We start from the raw sequence: 22,482 nt of genomic DNA, 5'->3' as shown, positions 1-22,482 counted from the left end.
CTTGACAGGGACATGGAAGGACAGAGCAGGGCCTCCTGACCCAAGGTGAGAGGTAGGAGTTTGTCAAATGCATCCAGGGGTGCAGGTTAAATCTGGAAGAATCAGAACGACTTAGCCAGGTGAAGAAAAGGGAACAACATTCCAGACAGAGAGAACAGTATGCAAAAGGTACAATGATAGAGGGAGAGAAAACACATCTGGGCATCCACCAATGGTTCCAGCTGGCCCTGTGACACATGCAAACTGTGGCCTAGCTGGAATTGGCCTTTAGGTCCTCTGACAACTTACCCCATATACCCTGCTGGATTTTTTTTTTTTTTTAAGTGGGCTCCATGCCCAGTGCGGAGCCCAACATGGGACTTGAACTCACAACCCTGAGATCAAAACCTGGGCTGAGATCAAAAGTCGGACACTTGGGGCACCTGGGTGGCTCAGTGGGTTAAGCCTCTGCCTTCGGCTCAGGTCATGGTCTCAGGGTCCGGGGATCAAGCCCGGCATTGGGCTCTCTGTTCAGCAAAGAGCCTGCTTCCCTCCCCACCTCTGCCTGCCTCTCTACCTCCTTGTGATCTCTCTCCATCAAATAAATAAATAAAATCTTAAAAAAAAAAAAAAAGTTCGACACTTAACCAACTGAGCCAACCAGGCTCCCCTGGATTTTTTTTTTTTTTTATGAAAACATTGATGGCCTATGAAAATTTCCCCCCAAAAAGAACACATTGGAAAAACTAGTTTCTGCATCAGTTAGAGTAGCTGCCAGTAAACAGCTGCTAAGACACATTTTTCTAATTACTACATTTTAGATGTTTTTAAGTCATATTTAAATATACAAATAACTGGAAATAGTTTTTGACTGTCTGTATCTTCTACAAATCCATGTTTGGAAAAAGTGAATAGACATGAGAAATAAAATTTAATGCAAAAATTACAAACTATTGGCCCATAGTAAAAAAAAAAAAAAGATAGGTATGGATCTATAGATAGAGATATAGACATATTCCAATACTTAGACGTCCATAGACTTCAGGGCACCTGGGTGGCTCAGTAGGTTAAGCGACTGCCTTCAGCTCAGGTCATGATCCTAGAGTCCCAGGATCAAGTCCTGCATCAGGCTCCCTGCTCAGCAGGGCGTCAGCTTCTTCCTCCAACCTTCCCCCTCTCATGCTCGCTCGCTCTCATTCTCTCTCTCTCTCTCTCAAATAAATAAATAAAATATTTAATTTAAAAAATCCATAGACTTCAAATAGAAATCTGCTTCCAAACTCCTTTGAAAATCCATAGGATCTGGCACAAGGTGCTGGCAGCAGCAAGCATTCTTCAATCTGTCCCAGTTCCTGCCAGTCACGGGACATATGTATATGCACTTTGTCCATACTTTGTGCTTGGGCCTCTGCAGGCACGGGTGCTTATGGCCCCTGGATTGGTAATGTGTCTTCTTTCTCTGGGAACCTGTAGAGTTCACCAAAGACTGACATTCTGAGCCAGTGGTCTAAGTTCTCATGAGGAGGTCTTGACCTGAAGAGCATGGTAGACCCACTGGACGTAGCTGGAATTAATTCTTCTCTGCAGGGGTAATGCTGTAAGGGGCCCCTTGCCATTCTAAAATAATTTAAACCTCAGCCCATGACGATATTGTCTTTGTAGAAAACCCAGGCTGGTAATACTGAGTTTGGAATTCTCTATGCCAGCATTTCCTGAAATATGTTACCTAAAAAAAGTTTGGTGATCAAGAAAGTGTGGGAAACTGTAGTTTAAATGAAGTTAAACAAGTTCTTTCATAGAAGATAGCCCATCTTTAATACATATGTGACTAAATGTGGTGACTCTGGGCAAGAATGAGCAACGGAGGGGCATGGGGACAAGGGCAGGGCAACAGTGTTCATTTCCCAAACTTTTATGTCACTTGGGTTCATAGAACCCATTCCTCATGTAGCATCTTGATGTGCTGGCTTTTCAATAAATGCTACTATATTCCATCAGGGAAAAAAAGAAGTTGGCCTTTTTATGTACATTTACTAAAATTTAGAAAAAGGGCTGGTGACTTTTCATAGACACCAAATCCCTTTTGCACCAGTGTGCTAAGTAAGGGAAGGGCAGGCTACAGACTGAGTGAGAGCAAAGAACCAGCTCTTCGGGCCTCTTGCACAAAGCGATCTCCCCCATGCTTTCCACAAATCAAGGGGCATTTATATAATTGAGTTCCTTTGAAGAAGAGAATTCCTTAACCCAGTTCATTCCTTCACTCTCCTTCTAGAAAGATGGGAAGAAGACCATCAGCACCTAAGGATTTGGCAGGCTTAAGTGAGGTGCTAGGGGTCTGGGTGGGGTGCCAAGTCTTTTGTTAAACAGAGACCAGTGGGATGTGGAGGAGACAAGCCATCATGAGGCACTGAAAGGCATTTACTCAGTTGGCAAAAGGAGATGAAGATCCAGTTTTATCATAACCATATATAAGTGAAGGTGTAACCAAAAATAACTTCTGATATGTTGGTATCACTGGCTTACTCAGGAGATCTCAGACATCATATTTACATGTAAAAGGGAAAGGGGAATTTCCAGCACTTTTTGTGCCTGTGTGCACAGGATTTTCACTGTCTTATCCATTTAATCTCACAAAAGCTCTGAGAGAGGAAGCTGGCGCGTGTCCACGAACTCTTTTCATTGTTCTGTCCTCCCTCATCATTGAATAAGAAAAGAAAGCATGGTTTCTCATCCCCTTTTCAGGTGCCTCTCAATGATGACCTCGTAGTCAGTACTGGATATGGCAATGGACTGGCCACAGTGCATGTAAGTATTTCACTGAGAGCCAGTTTCATGCACAATGATGTGTCTGCCTGTACCAAGTAACATAAAAGAAAGTTAGGGACTTTGCCACAAAGTTACAGAAATCTAGGCTTGGGTAACCATGACTAAAGTAGGATTCATTTATTTAATTATTTTTGCTATCTTGGTACCTGTACTCACAATTGCTTTTTGCAAATGGTTATGTTAATCCTTGTATGCATATAGTCTTTGTATTTGTGGAAATTATATATATAATTATACATATAGATACATAATTTTATGGTTCTATACGTAAAAAAATGGTACATGTGTGTGGATACACACACATATGTATCCATGTTTTCTGTGGTTTGTAGCATAGTCACACCTCGTTTATCCCACTTCATTTAAGATTGATGTATATACGTAAGGGCTTAAGTTTCTTTTATTTTAGCCATAGACTGTGTGCACTTGTGTAGACAACTTAGAAAAACTTGTACTGCCAAATGGCTAAAATAAGATCAATTACATATTCTAAGCATAATTTAATATTCTACTGATGATTTTAATTATGCTCTTATATTTACCACATTTATCCCTTCAAAGACTTTATAAGATTGCATGGTTAGGTTGGTAGGGAGATGGTTATCCACTTCTCTGAGAGCAACTTCTAGTTGCTCTCAAAGTACCTACCTTGGGTAGCACCCCTGTCTTTCTATGCACACCTATAATTTGTTGTTTACCATGGGTGGTGTGGGAGCTGGGAGAAAACCATACTTCCTAGCCTTGTAGTGTTATGCATAAAACTTATTGTATAGGTTCAAAGGTGAGAGGCTTAGGAACTTTGCTGTACAGTCGGGTGCTCAGATTTGACTGCATGGGATTTGGCAAGATTCTGCGGGGATGGATACCATTTTTTTCCCCTACTTGGGCTTCTCAGCTGTGTTTCAAATTGTGGGATTTGCTGAAAGTCCAGCTATTGTGAAATGAGTCTTCACTGCACCCAATTTGCACTGGATTGTGGAAATGATACTTCAAGCAACCCATCTGCAGCAAAACAGTACTGCCATAATTCCTTCCCACTGTCCCGTTTTAAATAGAATATTCTTGTACACTCGTCCCAATGCAGGTAACAACTGTGGTTCAAAAAACCGGCACCTCTGATGAAATTTGCAGCTTTCATTTGAAAATTGAAACCCAAGACATAGAAGGTAAAACAGCATGATTTACACTGTAATTTTGTGCCCCTCCCTTTTTTTCTTCCTGTGGTCTTCATCTCCCTCTTCTGGTGGGTTGGTTCTCCCCTCCATTTCAAAAGCAAGTCCTCTTGCACTCTGTAGTCCTCCTCTAACCATGGCCCCAGGATCAAAGGGTGTGCTTTCTTCTGCCCTGAGAGCTTCTATGTGTGGCTCAAAGACCTATCCTTACAAGGGATAGGGGATTTCTAGCAACCAGTGAATCCAGGCATCAGCTCTTTCTCCCTACAACCTTCTCCAAACATGTTGCCTTAAATAACTCCTTCCTTAAATTATAAATTCTTTGAGAGCAAAGAACTGTTATAATTATTAATATTGTCAGTAGCCATGAATTTCCATTAAAATCACCAGAAGTGTCCATTTCCAAGTCATAAATAATTTTTAACTGTGTTCAGAGACCTTTTCACTAATTATTCTGTTCTAACGGGTGCAAAACAGCTAAAAATGGTTTACCGTCATTTTGTTTGCTTGTTTGTCGTGTGTGCTAGCATCCAGCTACAGAGGCTATGGTGACTCGGATTATAAGCGCATCATAGCCTGTGCCAGGTAAGCCTGTTTTCACAAAGGGGAGCGAAGACTTCAAGGTCTGGGTTGTGCCATTCTATTATGTCTTTACACCTTCTTGAATTTTAAGATGGCTGGAAGATGCAAAATTGTGCGCTTTTTAAAGTGCAAGACATAATGGGTGTTCTTAGATAGCTACTTTGAACTGCTTTGTTTTCGCTCATAGTTTTTGGCCTCCCACTTTCGGCCTTTTTATTCAAATACTATAATATTATCTTTTTTCTATCTTCCAGAAAGGTAGAGAGGAGATTGAAGCATTAGAAAAAGAAAAAGAAAAAGACTTTCTTATAAGCAGCTTCTTTCTACTCTCCTACTTAGAAAAGTCATATTCACCCAGCAAAATCCCTAGCCCTTACTAGCCAGTGGTTCTCAACTCAGTCTGCACATGGAAGTCAGCTGGAGGAGGGCTTTTAGAACTATCCAAAACTCTGGCCTTACCCCTAGAGGTTATTCTGATGGTAGCCAGCCTTGAGAACCAGGGTCCGGGGATCAAACCCCACGTTGGGCTCCCTGCTCAGCGAGGTGTCTGCTTCTCCCTCTGCCTCTGCTCCCCTTCCCCTCACCCCTTCTCCCCTTTCTGCCCCCCCTCCCCCTGCTAGTGCTCTCCCTCTCTCTCTCAAATAAATAAATCTTTTTTAAAAAGCATAGGTTTTTGAAATTATGTACACATACCTTAGTGATCACACAGAGTGAAACAGTGGTGGACCCGTGATTAGAACACAGACTTCTTTCCTCTTCCTTTCATAACCCCTCAGTACCTCCTGTTGTGCTGTTTCCTTAATTCTTCATATTCTCAACAGCTGATTTCTGTGGTTGGTATTCTGCTGATTTTGCATGTCATCACAGATGATGTCAAAGCACTTAGATTCCGTAGACCTGTATAATAGATTAGAGCAGAAAAGGATTTGGGGGGGATGACATAGTGAACCCAGAAGCTGAAACACAAAGAGGTGAGGTGACCTGCTGAGTTCTCACAGAGTTGGAGGTAGAGGCAGGACCTCAAGCCCCAGACCTTGACACTCAGGTCAGGATCTAAACCACCTCCTGTAGTCGGTATAACCTAAGACCACTGACCTCAATGAACAGCACGCTGCTTCTCACCACCTCCTTCCCAGCCATTTCCCATCCTTGTCTAGTCTTTCCTTTTTCAGGATTCCCACACTGGCCAGCCTGCTCACAATACCTCCTTCCGTCCTTGGCCAGTCTCTGCCCTCTGTTCCCCCTCAAACACCCTTCCTCATTCCCTCATGTCTTCCTGCTAAGGTTTCCCTTTCCCACCCTCCTAACTGCCATCTCTACAGCACCTCTCTTCTGGAGGAGGAGGCATGATCGCAGTTGTGTTTAAAATCCAAACACTGGTCACAGGGAGATGTGAGCAGACTTGTTGAAGGCGGGGCCAGCATCACTGCATAGGACCCTCCAGTGAGCACAAAGGAGGGCTCTGATGGGTCAGTGGGACCCCTGTGGGGTAGCCTCTACCATGAAGTACTCAAGGGACCTGTGGCAAATCGGCTTGCTTCTCTGGGCCTCTTCTGTAATGCAGGGATACTAAACTATCTGTTCTCCAAGTGTCTTTCAGTTCTTATGTCCCACAACTCTGCATACATAAAAAGGCTCTTATCAAAAACTCATTCATTTAAATTCATGGACAGGAGGCCTAATTCCAGATTGTTAATATACAAAAGAAAGCAAATAGAGATGTAATATTGAATTTTCTAATTTTTTTGGCTTTTACCAGTTGGGAACAGAATGTTCAAAAAAGCCAGGTAGAATATGCTTTGGCTCTGTGAAGTTAAAGCAGGTTGGATCAAGTCCAAAAGTAACTGTGTAGTACTTATTCATGTGAAAAAAAAATCTTTGCCTTCAAATATTCTCTCTCCTGATTTAAAAAAATGCCAGCATACAGTTTCTGTATTCAGGGAGTCTCTTGCCTGTAGTTAGCTTTTTACAACCTCTCTGTTGTATCTGTAAGAAAAGAAAAAAGGATTTCATTTCTCTCCTTCTCTCTGAACAAAATGCCTCTGGGGGAGATTGCTGTCTTTGGCAGCAGCAGGCAAAGGGCTTCTCGAAAGGAACATTTCTGTTCCACAGTTGAAACAGTCACCATGGCAACCAGTCATCAAGGCTCCAGCAACTTTTCATAGACATTCTCCACTCCGGAGGCCTTTTTCCATTCTGTTGACAGAGTATTTGCATCTGTGAGCGAGAGTTCTCTGCTCCTGGTGATACCCATCCAATTAGGGAGATGTCCAGGTGTCATTTTACAGTTCCACGTTGTCTTATAGTCTGTTGTTAATTGTTAATTTTGTGAAGAATGGGACTCAATTTTTGTAAACCAGAGATTGTATGATATCTTTAATTATTACAGTAAATATTACAAACAAAACATCTAATAGGGTCTGCCCCAATAGGTGTGATTGGGGAAAAGAGATCCCCTGCCCCCTCACTAACTCACATAAAACCTCCCATTTAACTAGTACTCATTCCTTCAGGTGAAATCAGTTTATCTTCCCACTATGAAGCTGTCTCCCCAGTTTCTTCCTTGAATCCTGACAGATCTTCCAGTCTCCACTCTCAAATGTCCAGCTGCCTCTCAAGCATCTTGAGATGAAGCTGGAACCTGAAACTCAAACTTTGCAGAACCGCCCTCACTCTGCCCCCATCCCTGGTCTTCAGCCCCTGACCTGCCAACTTACCCCTTTTAAATCTTCTAATTCCACTTAATGGCAGCACTAACCTCTGCCTCTTAAAACAAAGCCTTAGAATTATAAAGGTAGGGGCACCTGGGTGGCTCAGTGGGTTAAAGCCTCTGCCTTCGGCTCAGGTCATGATCCCAGAGTCCTGGGATCGAGTCCCACATCGGGCTCTCTGCTCTGGCGGGGAGCCTGCTTCCCCCCCCCCCCATCTCTCTGCCTGCCTCTCTGCCTACTTGTGATCTCTCTCTCTCTGTCAAACAAATAAATAAAATGTTAAAAAAAAAAAAGAATTATAAAGGTAAACTTGAAACACAAGTTTATACTTCTTCACAGTTTATTTTACCAAGAAAATGAACTCCAGAAAGGGAAAACAATTTGTAGAAATCTCTCAGCAGAACTGGGGTAAAACCCAATTTTCCTGATTCCCAGTTCAGTGGCTTTTTTTTTTGTCTTATCAGAAAAAAACAAAAACAAAAACAAAAAAAAACACATCTCTCATTTTACCCCCTTTGCCTTTTTCCTTAGCTTCCTCCTGAGCATAATTCCTAGACGGAGGATAGTCCTTAAAACATTTTTTTAAAAATAAAGTATCTATTCTGAAAAATTTAGGAAGTATTGAGAAGCATGGAAAAGAAAAGAGATAATCACTTACAATTTCACCATCCAGAAGAGAGTAGCTGCTAACATTTTAGGGTATTTCCTTCAAGCTTTTTCCTAAACATGCTTATTGAGTCTTTTTTGAATACAGAACAAATTTTCTTTCTCAAGTGTGCTCCATTAGAAAAAGAACTGGAATGAGAATCAAGAGATTTATGCAGCTCTGAGGTGAACTAGTCATGTGACCTTGAACAAGTACCTTACTGTCATCCTCAGTTTCCTCAAACAGTTTGTTAAAAGCTTGGGCTGAATGACCTCTACAGGTCCATTTAAAGTATCGGTCAAGGGACACCTGGGTGGCTCAGTTAAGTGTCCGCCTTCAGCTCAGGTCATGATCTCAGGGTCCTGGGATCCAGCTCCGAGTCTGTCTCCCTGCTTGGCGGGAAGACTGCTTTCCCTCTCCCACTTCCCCTGCTTGGGTTCCTGACCTTGCTTTCTCTCTCTCTGTCAAATAAATAAATAAAGTCTTTAAAAAAAAAAAAAAGTATCAGTCAAGAGGTGCCTGGGTGGCGCATTTGGTTAAGGGTCTGACTCTTGGTTTTGGCTCAGGTCATGGTCTCAGGGTCATGACCTTAGGGTAGTGAGATAGAGCCCCGCATTGGGCTCCACACTCAGTGCAGAGTATGCATGGGGTTCTCTCACTCCTTCTCCCTCTGCCCCTCCCACTCACGCTCACTCTCTGAATAAAGTATTGGCCAAGTGAGCAAAGAGTTAGAGTAGATAACTCTAAGATCTCTTGCAACACTAACATTTAGAGGTTGCAATGCATGTATTATAGAGAGGCAAGTAAGGGCAGACGCAAATTAAAAATTAAAACCTACTGGGATGCCTGGGTAGCTCAGTGGGTTAAGCCTCAGCCGTTGGCTCAGGTCATGATCTCAGGGTCCTGGGATCAAGCCTCATATCAGGATCTCTGCTCCGCAGGGAGCCTGCTTCTCCCTCCCCCTCTGCCCTCCTCTTTGCCAACTTGTGATCTCTCTCTCTCTCTTTCAAATAAATAAATTAAAGCTTTAAAAAAAATTAAAACCTACTAAGAAATAAGGCCTTTTCTTAAAGAATCTTGTCCACTTATTTATTCCATTTCCGATCTCTCATTTATTTTAGCTACAAGCCCAGCAAAGAAGAATCATCATCTGGGTCTTCCCATGCAGTGATGGATATCTCTTTGCCTACCGGAATCAGTGCAAATGCAGAAGATTTAAGAGTTGTAAGTGTTCTCTTTTACATATTGTTATGGATGCTTGGTTTTCTTTACTACATTCTTTTACAGATAAAGCTATTTCCTTTCATTTTAACATATTTTATAATTTATTAAATTATATATATATAATTATGTGTATAATATATATAATAAAATATAATGTATTTTAATGTATCACTTTCATAGAATCACCTAGAATATTCTTTCCAAACCAATAATCTACCTAAGTTTTAATTTTCCAAAGTAAAGTGGGTACATATACTTGCATGGTCTGAACAAAATGTAAATGCATAGGATTACATGTTCAGACTTTTTCAAGAGGAGGAGCTGCTCTTTGACTTTTTTGAATAGTGGGTTACTTCCCCACATCTAACATTCCAATATCAGGTGAATGCATTTATACAAAAAGATCAACTTAAAAAAAATCATGAAATTAAATTCAAGCTTTCTCTTTCCTCTCTCAGCTTGTGGAAGGGGTAGATCAGCTACTAACTGATTATCAGATCAAAGATGGACATATTATTCTGCAACTGAATTCGGTAAGTTCCACCTCCCATCAGTACCCATTTCCAATCACTATTCAAAATTTGCAGGCTAAAATGCTGAGTCTCTTCTCCCATAATTTGCTCAAACCTTGAAATTGTCAGATTCCTTCCGATGAGTTCCTTTGTGTTCGATTCCGGATATTTGAACTTTTTCAAGTTGGGTTTCTGAGTCCTGCTACTTTCACGGTGTACGAATACCACAGACCAGGTAACCAACTCTACTCTAAAATTTCTTCAGAGAACTACTTTGCCTTCATTACAGTATTCATTGCATCTCTCCTTTTCGGAGAAGCTCATGTACCCCCTACTTCTTTAATCCTCCCAGAATCAACACAGTGTTGGGTATATAACTTGTTTAATAAATGTTGAATCGATGATCCTACATTTAATCACTGAGCTTTTTCTGCAAATACTAAGTAATCAGAGAGCTCTTTGGTTCACAAGACAGACAACTCCACTTTAGGCAGTTCTACTTGTTTAAAAAATTCTAAAAATGAACCAAACTCTCACACCCATTCATTCTAGTTTTATCTTCCAAAATCACATGGAACATACTTGGCCCCTTTTCCTCTATTCTCCTAAACAATTACAGCTCTTTCCACAGACCCTTGTGTAACAAAATTTACTTCCTCTCATTCATGGAAGTGTCAAATATCTTAATTCTAAGAAATAATATTGAACAGTAAAATTTCAAGCACAGAAGGGGAAATCATTTTGAAGGAGAGTAAAGGGACATGTGTCAGGAGAGACAATGCATAGTTTAATCTCCCTGCATCTAAGTTACAAAAAGAAATTTTGGAATAAGTCATCTCCAAAACCCCATGGGAGAGACTCACTGATCCATAAATATGCTGTGTGTTAATCAAACCACCTCTCCTAACCATGCTTTCATTGCCACAGATAAACAATGCACCATGTTTTATAGCCCATCCCATGCCAATCTTCAGCAAGTCTGTGAAGGAGTAACGTGCAAATGCGTAGAAGGTAAACTTCATTTAATATGTTCAGATGGCATGCTTGTTTAAAGCAGCACTCGTAATCCAGGGCTAATCTGGCAGAAGCTATTTGACAAACTGGTTCCTCAGAAGTAGACATCTCAACTGACTGAAAACTGATTGCTTGAGTACTGTAAAACTACTTTTCAACAACTTCTGAACACCCTGGTAGTTTCTACTGTACAGAGACGGAGAAACACCTGCTAGACAAGTTGTTGGATATCAGAGGAATAACAGGGTGTGAAATTCTTGCTTTTCACCTTGTCTTTTTAATGCAATAGGACCACAGCTTAAGAGAACAGAGGCTCAGGACTGAGCCACTAGCCCCATTCTTTTTCTTTTTCTTTTTCTTTTTCTTTTTCCTTAACACTCAGTGACATCTCTGTTTATTGTCCAGTTCCCTTCAGTCTTCTGTAAATCCTTTCCCTTGGTCAAGGAAAAGACCCAAAACTCAATAATCATCAACTGACTCCATGAGGGTCTGGGTTGGTTTGGGATTTATTTTGTTTTTCAAAAAATTTAATATCTATACGAGGTACTTATTGTACCATGTTATAGCTCTAAATCAGTCCGGTTATCATTTTGGTTCCTTCAAGGGACTTTTAATTATACTCAAAATGGGAAGTTTTCCTCCTTTCTTTAATGAAAGCATATACATTTCAAAAGAACTGAATGTGAAGTGACTACCCATTCTAAGCCTCATGTCCCAGATTTTGTTTTTGTTTATTTCATTTTGTTTTTGCTTTATATAATGTTTCACTTTATGGAAGAGGGAAAAAATGGTATTTGTAAGATTATACTGGATTGCCAGGGCTTGTAAAAACTGTGTTTACTGCCAAAGGGAGTGTCTGCCTCTTATGTTAACCTAACTTTTACCATTTTTCACAAAATCCAGCTGACTGTGGACAAATGCAGGCAGAATTGGATCTGACAATCTCTCCAGATACTAGAAAAGAAGCAGCATGTAAACCAGACATTGCCTATGGTAAGTTCAAAGTTTCTATATAGAGTTCGATTAAATATAAAGTTTTATGAGTACATGATCCATTAGAGAGCAACAACTTTTTATAGTGACTATTTGGGTACTACATTCCATGTTCCCTTGAAGGAAAATGTCGATTTTCAGCATTAACATGCAAAATTATCTATCCTTCAGCAAAGAAATGTAACTTTCACTTAAAACGACAGGAATGATGTACACACCCAGCCAGGACACTTTGCTCTACTAGATCCCATCAAATTAAACAGAGAGAACTTTTGAGAAGCCATGAAGGTATAAGATTTCACTATTCTTCCAGTCAGTTGAGCAGAGGCAGACACAAAGATGGTTTGGGGGCTTAGAATTTTTTTTCAAACTCCCTTCAAAGACAAGGTAAAAATATCAATACTAAGTCATTTTAAATATATGCAGAATTGCAATGTTCTGCTTCAAAAGGAGCATCTCCTTCTGGATATCCAGAGCTCAGAGCTATGTCAAAAGCCCAGGACGGTTATGGTCTTCTCTTAAGTTCAGAAAATTAGGTCCTTTATTTTCTTGTGTGTGTGTGTGTGTGTGTGTGAGAGAGAGAGAGAGAGAGAGAGAGAGAAAGAGAGAGAGTGTGTAGGATATTAACTCAGTACAGTTAATTCAGCACTGTGTGTTTACTGACTGCTTTCTTATATTGTTTCTCATTGGGGTCCCATAAGACCTGTTTGAGGTAACAGAGAATTATCTGTATTTTGCCGGTGAATAAACTAAGTTTCAGGGAGATTGAATAATTTGTTCAAAGTCATGCAGGAATTAAGTAGTAAAACTAGGGTGCATCCTGCTCTCCAGTATTATTTCCATTATATTACACTGATCTCGCTTACTGGAAATACAGCCATCAGAATAAATTGGGAATGGTTTATAGTCTTTCTTTCCACAGAATTCATCTTGATTTTTTAAAAAAGATTTTACTAGGGCGCCTTGGTGGCTCAGTGGGTTGAGCCTCTGCCTTCAGTTCAGGTCATGGTCTCAGAGTCCTGGGATCGAGCCCCACATTAGGCTTTCTGCTCAGTGGGGAGCCTTCTTCCCTCTCTCTCTCTCTGCCTGCCTCTCTACCTACTTGTGATCTCTCTTTCTGTCAAATAAATAGATAAAATCTTTAAAAAAAGATTTTACTTATGCATTTGAGAGAGTGAGCAAAAGAGAGAGCATGGGTAGGAGTGGGGTGTGGTTGTGGGAGCAGCAGAGGCAGAGGGAAAAGCTGACTCCCTGCTAAGCAGGGAACCCAATGTGGGGCTTGATTCCATGACCCTGAGATCATGACCTGAGCCAGAGGCAGATGCTCATCCGATGAAGCCACCCAGGCACCCCAATTCAGGATATTTCAAAAATTGTTTTAAGCTACTAATTCAGTTGGCCTTTGGTTCTGGCACAGTGAGCTCATTCATTCATCTAGCTAGCTGGAATCTCAAAAATACAAACCTTTTGGGTCATTCACTTCAATTCTACCAAAGCAAAAATGAAAGGATCTTTTCTTAGACTACAAGAAGGGATCAGTCCCTTCAAGCTGCTCATTCCAAAGCTGAGATCAAATATCATGGGTTAAAAATTGATGCCTGAATGAAGAGAAGACAGGATACAGAATGTCTCATGTCAGATAGCTGCCAATCCCAGCAAAGATGAGTCGGAAGACCAAATCCTATCAAAATCCAAAGATCAGAGCCACTGGAGGTATCCAAACAATCCAGGCAAGGGAACAGGAGGCCCACAGGACAGGCCTGAATGATAGATAAAGGCCCCTCTGTGGACAAATGGAAAAGGAAGGGGCTCTTCCACATTCCCCATGGGCATGACCCCACTAATCTTAAAGGATCAAAATCCGAACTTTACATCTAACAAAGACATATCTTGTTTGTTTAGTGTGCTTCTGTCTTTTAATTTAATGCTGCTCTTACCCTAATCAGCCTGTTCTATAACAGTGGCTAGGGCTAATGATTCTTAGCAGAATAAATCATTAGTCATGAACAGTAGAATCAGATTGGGAGTATTTAGGAAGGCTTTTTGGAAGAAATGAGATTTACCTCAGGGAGCCCATAAGAGCTTGCTATGCCTCATTTCTCATTTGTTTGACAAACTCTGGCTTCTACTGGACATGGCATTAGCAATATTAAGCATGAATTCTTGTGTTGTTTCTTCTACCAGTTTATAAAGTTCGTCTCACATCTATCACTGAAGAAAATGTCTTCATTAAATACACTGCAACCCTCCTGGATATCTACAAAGCTGGTGAGAATTCATTCATTCATTCTTTCACTCAACAAATATTTAGTACTTACTATGTGCCATTAATGAGGCATTATATTGATAGACTAAGCATTATATTAGACACAGAGAATACAACTTGTATAACACAGCCAGAGTTCTTGCCCTATTAACATTTATATTCTGTTCAAGGAGACATGTTAAGAAAGAAAGAAAGAGGCGCCTGGGTGGCTCAGTGGGTTAAAGCCTCTGCCTTAGGCTCAGGTCATGATCCCAGGGTCCTGGGATCGAGCCCCACATCAGGGTCTCTGCTCAGCGGGGAGCCTGCTTCCCTTCCTCTCTCTGCCTGTCTCTCTGTCTCCTTGTAATCTCTCTCTGTCAAATAAATAAATAAAATCTTTAAAAAAAAAAAAAAGAAAAGAAATTGCTTTGTCAGGGGCACCTGGGTGGCTCAGTGGGTTAAAGCCTCTGCCTTCAGCTCAGGTCATGATCCCAGGGTCCTGGAATCAAGCCCCACATTGGGCTCTCTGCTCAGCAGAGAGCCTGCTTCCCCCCCTCTCTCTCTGCCTGCCTCTCTGCCTACTTGTGATCTGTGTCTGTCAAATAAATAAATTAAAAAAAAAGAAAGAAAGAAAGAGAGAGAGAGAGAAAGAGAAAGAAAAAAAGAAAGAAAGAAAGACGGACAATGAACAAATAATTCTAAATCATAACAAATATTATATTTGAGACATGTAATTAATGTGGGAAACTCCTTCAGTGTGATAACAGATGGCGTCTTTTGGGAGTGATTTAGGAGTTAGCCATTCTTAAAGGGGTGGGGTGAAGAGGGAACCAAATATGCAACCGCCCTGAGATAGCAAGTAACCTGGCACCATCAGGGAGCTGAAGAACCCCAGCGGGGGTCAGAGGCAGGAAGACACTAGTATGAGATGAAGCTGAGAGGTAGGCAGGAGCTGGGTCATACAAGGATTTATAACGCATGACAAGATATTTAGATTTTCTTCTAGAAGTCCAAAGGGAAGCTAACAAAAGGTTTGAGGTAGGCAAACAAGATGATTTGATTTATGGTTTTAAAAGATCATTCTGTCTTCTTTTGTGGGAGAGATCAAGAGTAGAAACAGGGAAACCAGTTAAGAATGTCTGTAAAGTACAAAGCTGTGGGTTAGATGCCATGTGAGGATAAATGAGACATTTAATAACCAATACAATAAAATGAATTCATATGTAAAAAAAACATATAAAACATTTTAAAATATGTTCCCTTTTATTCTCTAATTAAACTAAGCTATAAATATTATAAAATTTCTTGTCAAATTATATAGTCACACAAATGGTTCATTAAATAATTCTAATAATTCCAAATAAGCTTTTTAGTTTTAGAAATTGTCAGTCTTATTTTGCCTGACTCACTACAAGATTGCCCCTGTCTGAGCTCCGATTTGATAATAAGGAACCACATCAAAATTCCAATTATATCTTTATCGAATTGATAGTCTTTACAAAACCTATAATCTCAATAAGTAATACCTCCTAATAGCAAAGGTACTATCTGTGGTCCTGAAGTCTCTCTCAGCTTTTACTCAATTGGTAGTAATTGCATTCAAAATGTTTCTAGTCCTTCGGACACTGTATGACATTTTTACGTATTCATGTATCTCTATTATCAGCTAAGTCATGACAACAATTTATTGAATTTTTGAAATTTGAAAATTTATTGAATATTTGGTTTTCCTAACTTTCTTAATTTTTATTCCCCTTTAACCCTGAGAGTTTTACAAACATCATAGACAAAGTTTTAGGATTCACAATTTTTTTAAAAAACTTAAAAGTTCATCCTATTTTTTACTTTTGCCATTAAAACAAAAATATTTTCATATGATTAGCTTTTCCCTTAAGTGGTTTGATTTTGTTTTACATCAAATTTATAATCATTTTTATCTTGCTAAAAGCTTATTCCACTTCATAGTTTCCTTTATTTTTATACGATTTCACTATTCGTTCTCTAATCTGTGAGCTTATTAAAGTCGATATATATTTTATTGAACATCTGAAGACTGTATTGACACAATTGCTAGACTATCATGAGCAAGTCACCAAAAAGCATATCTGTCCACTTTGTAAATATTTGCTTCTATACCACAATATCTATCAAAGTGAACCAATCAGGCTTGACATGATTTCCAACTGCCTTTGTGATTCTAGCACTACCAGCTGCCTGTCAAAATTCCAATATTTTTCCAATTTTCATTATTGCAATTTTTTCATTATTGAAATTTTTAAAGCTTTTCCTATTATTACTTAATTCTGCCTACATATGCAGAACACTAAACTTACAAAGAAGTAGTTACAGTGAGATGATCTGGCTTGGCTCTTATCTTTGTGGTGTCCAGAGACACCTGCTTGATAGGTAATTCAGTCAACACCTAATTGAACAGCTGGGAACTTCAAAATTTTTGCTGAAACTGGACTCTTCCCTGGCAATCTATTTGCACCAATAAGGTGTTCACATAACATTGACTCCTTTTCTCTCCAACAGTTTGATATGTCGTTCAGTTGTTCTTTCCAGTACCTTGAAATCAGCAAAACCCATTAAACGATCGTCAAAGTCCCCATTATTTTATTTTACATTATTTTAAACACTTTTTATATTCATTTATTTTTTTCAATAATGGTTGAAATTTTATCACTTTATTTATATTTTCCAAAAAGTTGTGTTCTCAGTGCTCGCTTCGGCAGCACATATACCAAAAAGTTGTGTTCTCATTTCACTAGGTATAAATTTTGCAATAAGTAAGAGTATAAACATAAATTGCAACTTTATGTTTATATTAATTTTCTTCTCTTTTGAAATTCTATCAAGTGTTTCGAGTGTGAAAATGCTTCATCATTTTTAGCCATAGACTAATAATACTTTCCAAATCTTGATTTGCTTGATCGATACTCATAAAAATGTATTTCTGGTTTTTATTATTTTCAAATGTTTTACTGTTTGAAATTGATTTGTGGTGTTAATCTGTTTTTTTCTCATTGATGATCACAAATTTTCTGAATCATGGTTGTCATTCTGATGAAAATATGTGTTTAGCACTCTGATCTTTTCGCAGTCTAACTTTGAATGCCATTTGCACCCAGCTTTCACTTTATAAGGAAGAATAAACTATTCCTATTTTTACTGAAATAATCAAGTGTTCTTCAGTCCAGAATACAAGTTATTTGTCTTATTTTCTACTAATTCTTACATAGTATCAGAAGACATCCCGGCCTGTTCTGAATGTTGTGCAGTATGAGATGACTCCCAAGCTGTAGTTCTTTATCAATATCATTTCTTCTTTGTTCTCCTGTCCATTCAGATTTATGACATTTAAAAGGAAATGTTAGAAATGTTTACATACTTTATTATCTCTTCATTCCAGGTGTTCCTTTTTTAATTGTATAAATTTCAAATTTATATAAATATCAGAACACCACACATTTACCACTTACTCCAAAATTGCTGCACATGAATGATAAGCCAAGCTAAAAACTAAGCTATTTAGAATAGAGGGCAAATAGGCAGTTCAAGGATAATGATAAACTGGTGTTTCCCTTAAAATACAGGGTGCTCTGAGTGAAAATATAAATGGAAAAAAAGATCAGTGATTGTGGAAGCGGAGGTTAATTAACTATTCCCTCTTCTGAATATGCTTGAGACGGTTTATAACAAAAGGCTTTTAAAAATAATGATGAGGCCCCAGCAGCTACACTTCTTACCATGACAGGGGCTGAACTGGTAAACAGTGCTGGGAATGCTGCTTAGATATTGCTGCCAGGGGAAGTCATGTCCTCAAGGTCATCAGGAGAGCGTAAGAAAACCAGCTGAAACTGATGTGTGCATGCTTATTAAATATCACTAATTAAAGCTTACCATATATGCAGTTACTATGAAGCATATGTCCAGAAGTTTTTCAGGATTCAATAATTAGGATCACTCTGTCAGAGTTAAATAACTGATCATCAGCCCTGAATCTACAGCAATGAGTCAGACCCAGTCCCTGCCTCAAGGAGTTTCCTGCCTAGCTGAAGACAGATATATGGAATGAAACATTGTGATAGAAATTCAAGCATAAGGGGAGTGAGGGAGAGACAGAGAGCTATTTGTGACAAAGAACATCCAGGAGTATTTACTGGATACCTCGAGAATTGAAGATGTGTTTCAAGATGGGTAGAAATACAACAGGACAGCATGGGAAGGAATGCATTCTATGTAAGGGAGCCACCTTCTTGACTACTCTTGAGTTCTTTGAGAATCCCGAAGTTATCCTCTTTCAAATCCTCCAGAGTCTGTCACATGTCCTGTACTTCTCTACAAAATTATCCACTGCCAGCTACCAAATACTTTTTTATTTTACTATATAACAAGTGGAGATTAATGTTGTGCAACCATAGAGAAGTTCTTTTAATTCCTGGTTCTAAAGGAGTAAGAGTAAGCAGCACTAATACAGTGCTTTCTGTGTTGTAAGCACTTCTCAGATATTCACAACAGTTCTAAGAAGGTGGGTTTTATTGTCATTCCCAATTTTCCAGATGATGGCTCTGAGCCTCATTTGTCCAGGGCCACACAGCTAGCAAATGGCCGAGAGCCTGATTCCAAAGTCTTAACCATATGGACATTGTCACTCTCCAATAGCCACTTATATTAAGTTTATACTCAATAATTAGCCATGAGGAACTGGAATTGTTAAGAGTTTATGCTCGTGACATCATAACATGAATGTGCTAATCTTACTTGTGTGCCTCTCAGGTGAAGCTGTTGCAGAGAAGGACTCTGAAGTCACCTTCATTAAAAAGGCCACGTGTACTAACGCTGATCTAGAGAAAGGAAGACAGTATTTAATTATGGGTAAAGAAGCCCTTCAGATAAAATACAATTTCAGTTTCAAGTAAGTCATTTTGGAGTTTCTGATCTTTCCTTCAAAACTAGGTGTCATTTATTCTTAACTACACGTTTCTTATGTGTCAGGCTATTAACCAACAAACCATTAGAAGCCTAAATGCAATAATGGGAATTTACACTTGACCTTAGCCATAAGGCCGAGAATCAGTGAAACAATGGGAATTTAAAACAAAGAATCACTTAAAACCATGAGGGCAACTGAGCACTCACTGACAGATAAACCAAGTGAGGACCCAGGTCTGAGGGTGCCTCTGAAGGTGCTCACCCAACTCCCCAATACCATATCTGACCCCTCAGTAAGTTCTCAGACTGTTCTCTTTGTAAAGAGAGAAATGTTTAAATACGCATCTTATTGTCTCTTTTTAAAAAATAGATCTTGAGGGGCATCTGGGTGGCTCAGTTGGTTGGACGACTGCCTTTGGCTCAAGTTATGGTCCCAGGGTCCTGGGGGTGGGCCCGCTTCGGGCTCCCTGCTGGGTGGGGAGACTGCTTCTCCCTCTCCCTCTGCTGCTCTGCCTGCTTGTACTCCCTTGCTCTTTGTCAAATAAATAAATAAATAAATAAATATCTTTTTTTTTTTTTAAATAAATAATAGTTCTTGAAACAGACACCATTCCTGCGTTTAATCGTGGGAGCCCTCAAGTGGCTTCCTAAGATTTGGGGGTTTGTGGTCCTTCCCAGGGGGAGGCCAGTGCAGCAGAGCCTGGCTGCCAGCATGGCCTCCTGGGGCCTGGACAGCCTGAGCAGGCTGAGCTCTGTGGAATTCAGCTCTCCTCTATCTGTGGCCATCACCACAACCATTTCACTGTCGTTTTTTCTTGGCAGGTACATCTACCCTTTAGATTCCTCAACCTGGATTGAATATTGGCCTACAAACACCACATGCCCCTTGTGCTCAGCACTTGTGGAAAATTTGGATAACTTTGCAGAAGACATCTTTTTAAATGAATGTGAAAATGCCTGAAGAGGTTTAACTATGCACAGTTTTCACTGTGGACTTCTGTTGTTGAAGTGTCTTCCTTTCCTTTCTTTCTTTTTTTAAACATTTATAGCTGGTCTTATTTGGAAAGCTTGCTTTACTTAGGATTAGTGGCACTTGCTTTTATTAAAGAATGATTTTAAGAACTGTAACTTTCTGAAATACTGTGGCCTTGGGGGGCATGGAGACAAGTACTCCTGCCAAGGTTATCAGACACCAGAAGCAATAAAAATTGGAGCGCCTCCTAAAACCTGCCACTCAGGAATGTTTGCTGGGGACGAAAGAATAGCCCCATTGAAACATAGTATCTTACAATAACATGGCCTTTGCTTGAAAGAAAATACCAAGGAACAATACTGATCGTTAAAACCTGACTTTGCTTTCAAAATGTGCAAAAAGCAAAAAAGCATGTTATTTTATGCTAGGGCTGCTTCAAACACACAGACAGGCAAATTGAAAGGTGGACAGAGGCAGCGATGGAGACCTGAGAAGACCTAATGTCAGAGCCTTCAGCAAACTGGAAAGGTAGGAGTCTCTGCCCGGGCATCTCCCCTCCCAGTGTCCACTCCTTACCTTCATGGGGATCCCACTCCTCCCTGCCCCTCCCTCCCAGCACTTAGTCATTTCCCCCAGCGACTTGCTCTTGCCAAGAATTGCTACCCTGGAAGGCAAACCTCAGTGCTGCAACCAGGGAAGAGAAACCGAGTGGGAATCAAGAGACCTTTCCTCTGGCCCTAACCAGGTCTCTGAGCCCATCTGAACTTTGGAAAAGAGGATTTGCAATAGGGCATTCATTTTTAAATGGCATTTTGTAAGCACTTTAGACCTCATGAAAGAATTTTCACCTAGATTCCCATTTAATGTCTCAAGGACCTCACAAGGTGCAGGGACTCTTATTAACCTCACTTTATGGAGGAGGACTTTGAAACTCAGAAGAGTCAAGCCATTTTTCCAGCCTAGTAAAGGGCAGAGTTGGAAACCAAACCCCACTTCCTCTCAGTCCACACACATCCTTCTTCCACATCATTACACCAGTACATTGCTTGTCAGGTTTAATTTTCTAAGACCAATGTAGGATGCGGCTGGAGTTTCTTAGGTAGAGTTTAACAAGGTGCACTGAAATCTCACAAGAAAACATGACGATAAACTCTGGATATAGTACTGATGGTGACTGAAATGCATTCCGTCTTGAAAAAGCTGCACTTTACCACTTAGGTGAAATGACATAAGGTTTACAATGTGCCTTGTAGGTAATAATATTTTCCACTTCCAGGAGCTAAGAATTTATTTTTGTTAATGACCAAGCTCACATTGTAGGCACTCCCTTGGCAAAAACACCCATGTGTCGAATATGCCTGAACTGTGCCAGCAAGGGTGAGGCGTCCCCCTCCAGAGCAGACCTGAAGCATCTCCTGTCACCTTCTTGTTGAATACAGGGCTGGGAGGCACCAGAGTCTCTGAGCTGCTGGGTAGCCTTCTCCCTGAGCCCTGTGGCAAGGAGACTGGGCCAAAGTGATCTAATTAATCCTGGTGCAGTGGAGCTTTCCAACATCAAACCAAATCTTCCTGAGTTAGCCTGGTACCATTTAGAAATCCACCAGCTCCTCTTCCGCTCACTCTTGTGCATTTTAACATGCTTCTTTAGTGAGGCTTTCACAACCCTCCAAACAGTCTGGGGTCCCCCCTGAACCCTGCATTTCTCTTCCAAGTCACTTGCAACTACTTCTCTAAGCACTTACAGTTGTTTATTTAGTGTGCAGCTTCCTAGCACCACTGTAAGCTCTGCGTGGGCAAGTCCGGATCTGTTCTGTTCACCACTATCTCCTATCTCCGCTGTGGTGAGCAATGCTGGGCACATGGCAGGGACTCATTAAGTGTTTGCGGATTCCACTGAGAATGGGGCATCAGAAGGTCCAAGTCCAGTTTTGACTTTGCCCCCACAGGGACTTGGGGCAAGCCTCTTCATCTCTTTGGTGGCCTGTCAAACAAGGAGTTGCACAGTCAAAGGCCTTTCTATAGCTCTAAGAAGATATTTTATAATCTTATGTTGCGAAACAGAAAACAGAACCACATGGCATGGAAGAAAGGCGTGTGTGTTTTGTTTTTTTTTTTCTTGTGAGTATGAGGGGAGCTCAGTGGAGGGCATGAGTGCGAGAACGGGGCGGGGGGCTTCCTGAGGCCCTCCTGAAGAAGGGCGTGCAGGATTTGGGTAGGTAGAGGGAGGCAGAAGGATCTTTGTGGTTGAAGGGAAAAGCATAGGCAGGTTTCCACTGGGGTAGTAAGAAGGCTTAGGAGCTACAAAGGAAGCCTACTCATTTAATAGCCATACATTTAATTTTTTTAAGTTTTTATTTTAATTCCAGTGAGTTAACATACAGTGTTGTATTAGTTTCAGGTGTATGATACAGTGATTCAGCTATAGGTTTAACGTGTATTAGAAAAAAAATACAACTAGCACCTCAAAGCTGTGATATACAATTTTCTTTGAAAATAAATGTATTTATCAAAAAGTAAGTCTATTTAAGGAAAAGTTTTAAGTAAACAGAAGTTTAGGTTGTTCTTAGGGCAAAAAATCATGAGGTTGGCATGTACAAGACTGATGTTTAGGGAACTCTGTCTTAGGAAAATATGTGGAATTGACAATGAGCCAAGCTTAAGGCAGGCGAT

General features: G+C 40.2%; 1 protein-coding gene across 1 annotated transcript in view; it reads left to right on the top strand.

Moving 5' to 3' along the window:
* The window catches only part of C5 (complement C5), an 84,781-nt gene extending 64,814 nt beyond the window's left edge, over positions 1-19,967 (top strand). Inside the window, exons 31-41 of the mRNA XM_080820137.1 lie at positions 2,722-2,784; positions 3,890-3,971; positions 4,505-4,562; positions 9,038-9,140; positions 9,599-9,673; positions 9,782-9,887; positions 10,580-10,663; positions 11,570-11,659; positions 13,844-13,927; positions 18,684-18,822; positions 19,662-19,967. Coding sequence (XP_080676263.1) covers positions 2,722-2,784; positions 3,890-3,971; positions 4,505-4,562; positions 9,038-9,140; positions 9,599-9,673; positions 9,782-9,887; positions 10,580-10,663; positions 11,570-11,659; positions 13,844-13,927; positions 18,684-18,822; positions 19,662-19,800 — 1,023 coding nt within the window. The 3' untranslated portion in view covers positions 19,801-19,967. The remainder of the gene's footprint in view (positions 1-2,721; positions 2,785-3,889; positions 3,972-4,504; positions 4,563-9,037; positions 9,141-9,598; positions 9,674-9,781; positions 9,888-10,579; positions 10,664-11,569; positions 11,660-13,843; positions 13,928-18,683; positions 18,823-19,661) is intronic.
* The last annotated feature ends 2,515 nt before the right edge of the window (positions 19,968-22,482 follow it).

The sequence above is a fragment of the Martes martes genome (assembly GCF_963455335.1).
Source record: "Martes martes genome assembly, chromosome: 12".
Lineage (NCBI taxonomy): Eukaryota > Metazoa > Chordata > Mammalia > Carnivora > Mustelidae > Martes > Martes martes.
The sequence above is the reverse complement of the archived record's forward strand: the minus strand, read 5'-3'. Positions and strand labels throughout refer to the sequence as shown.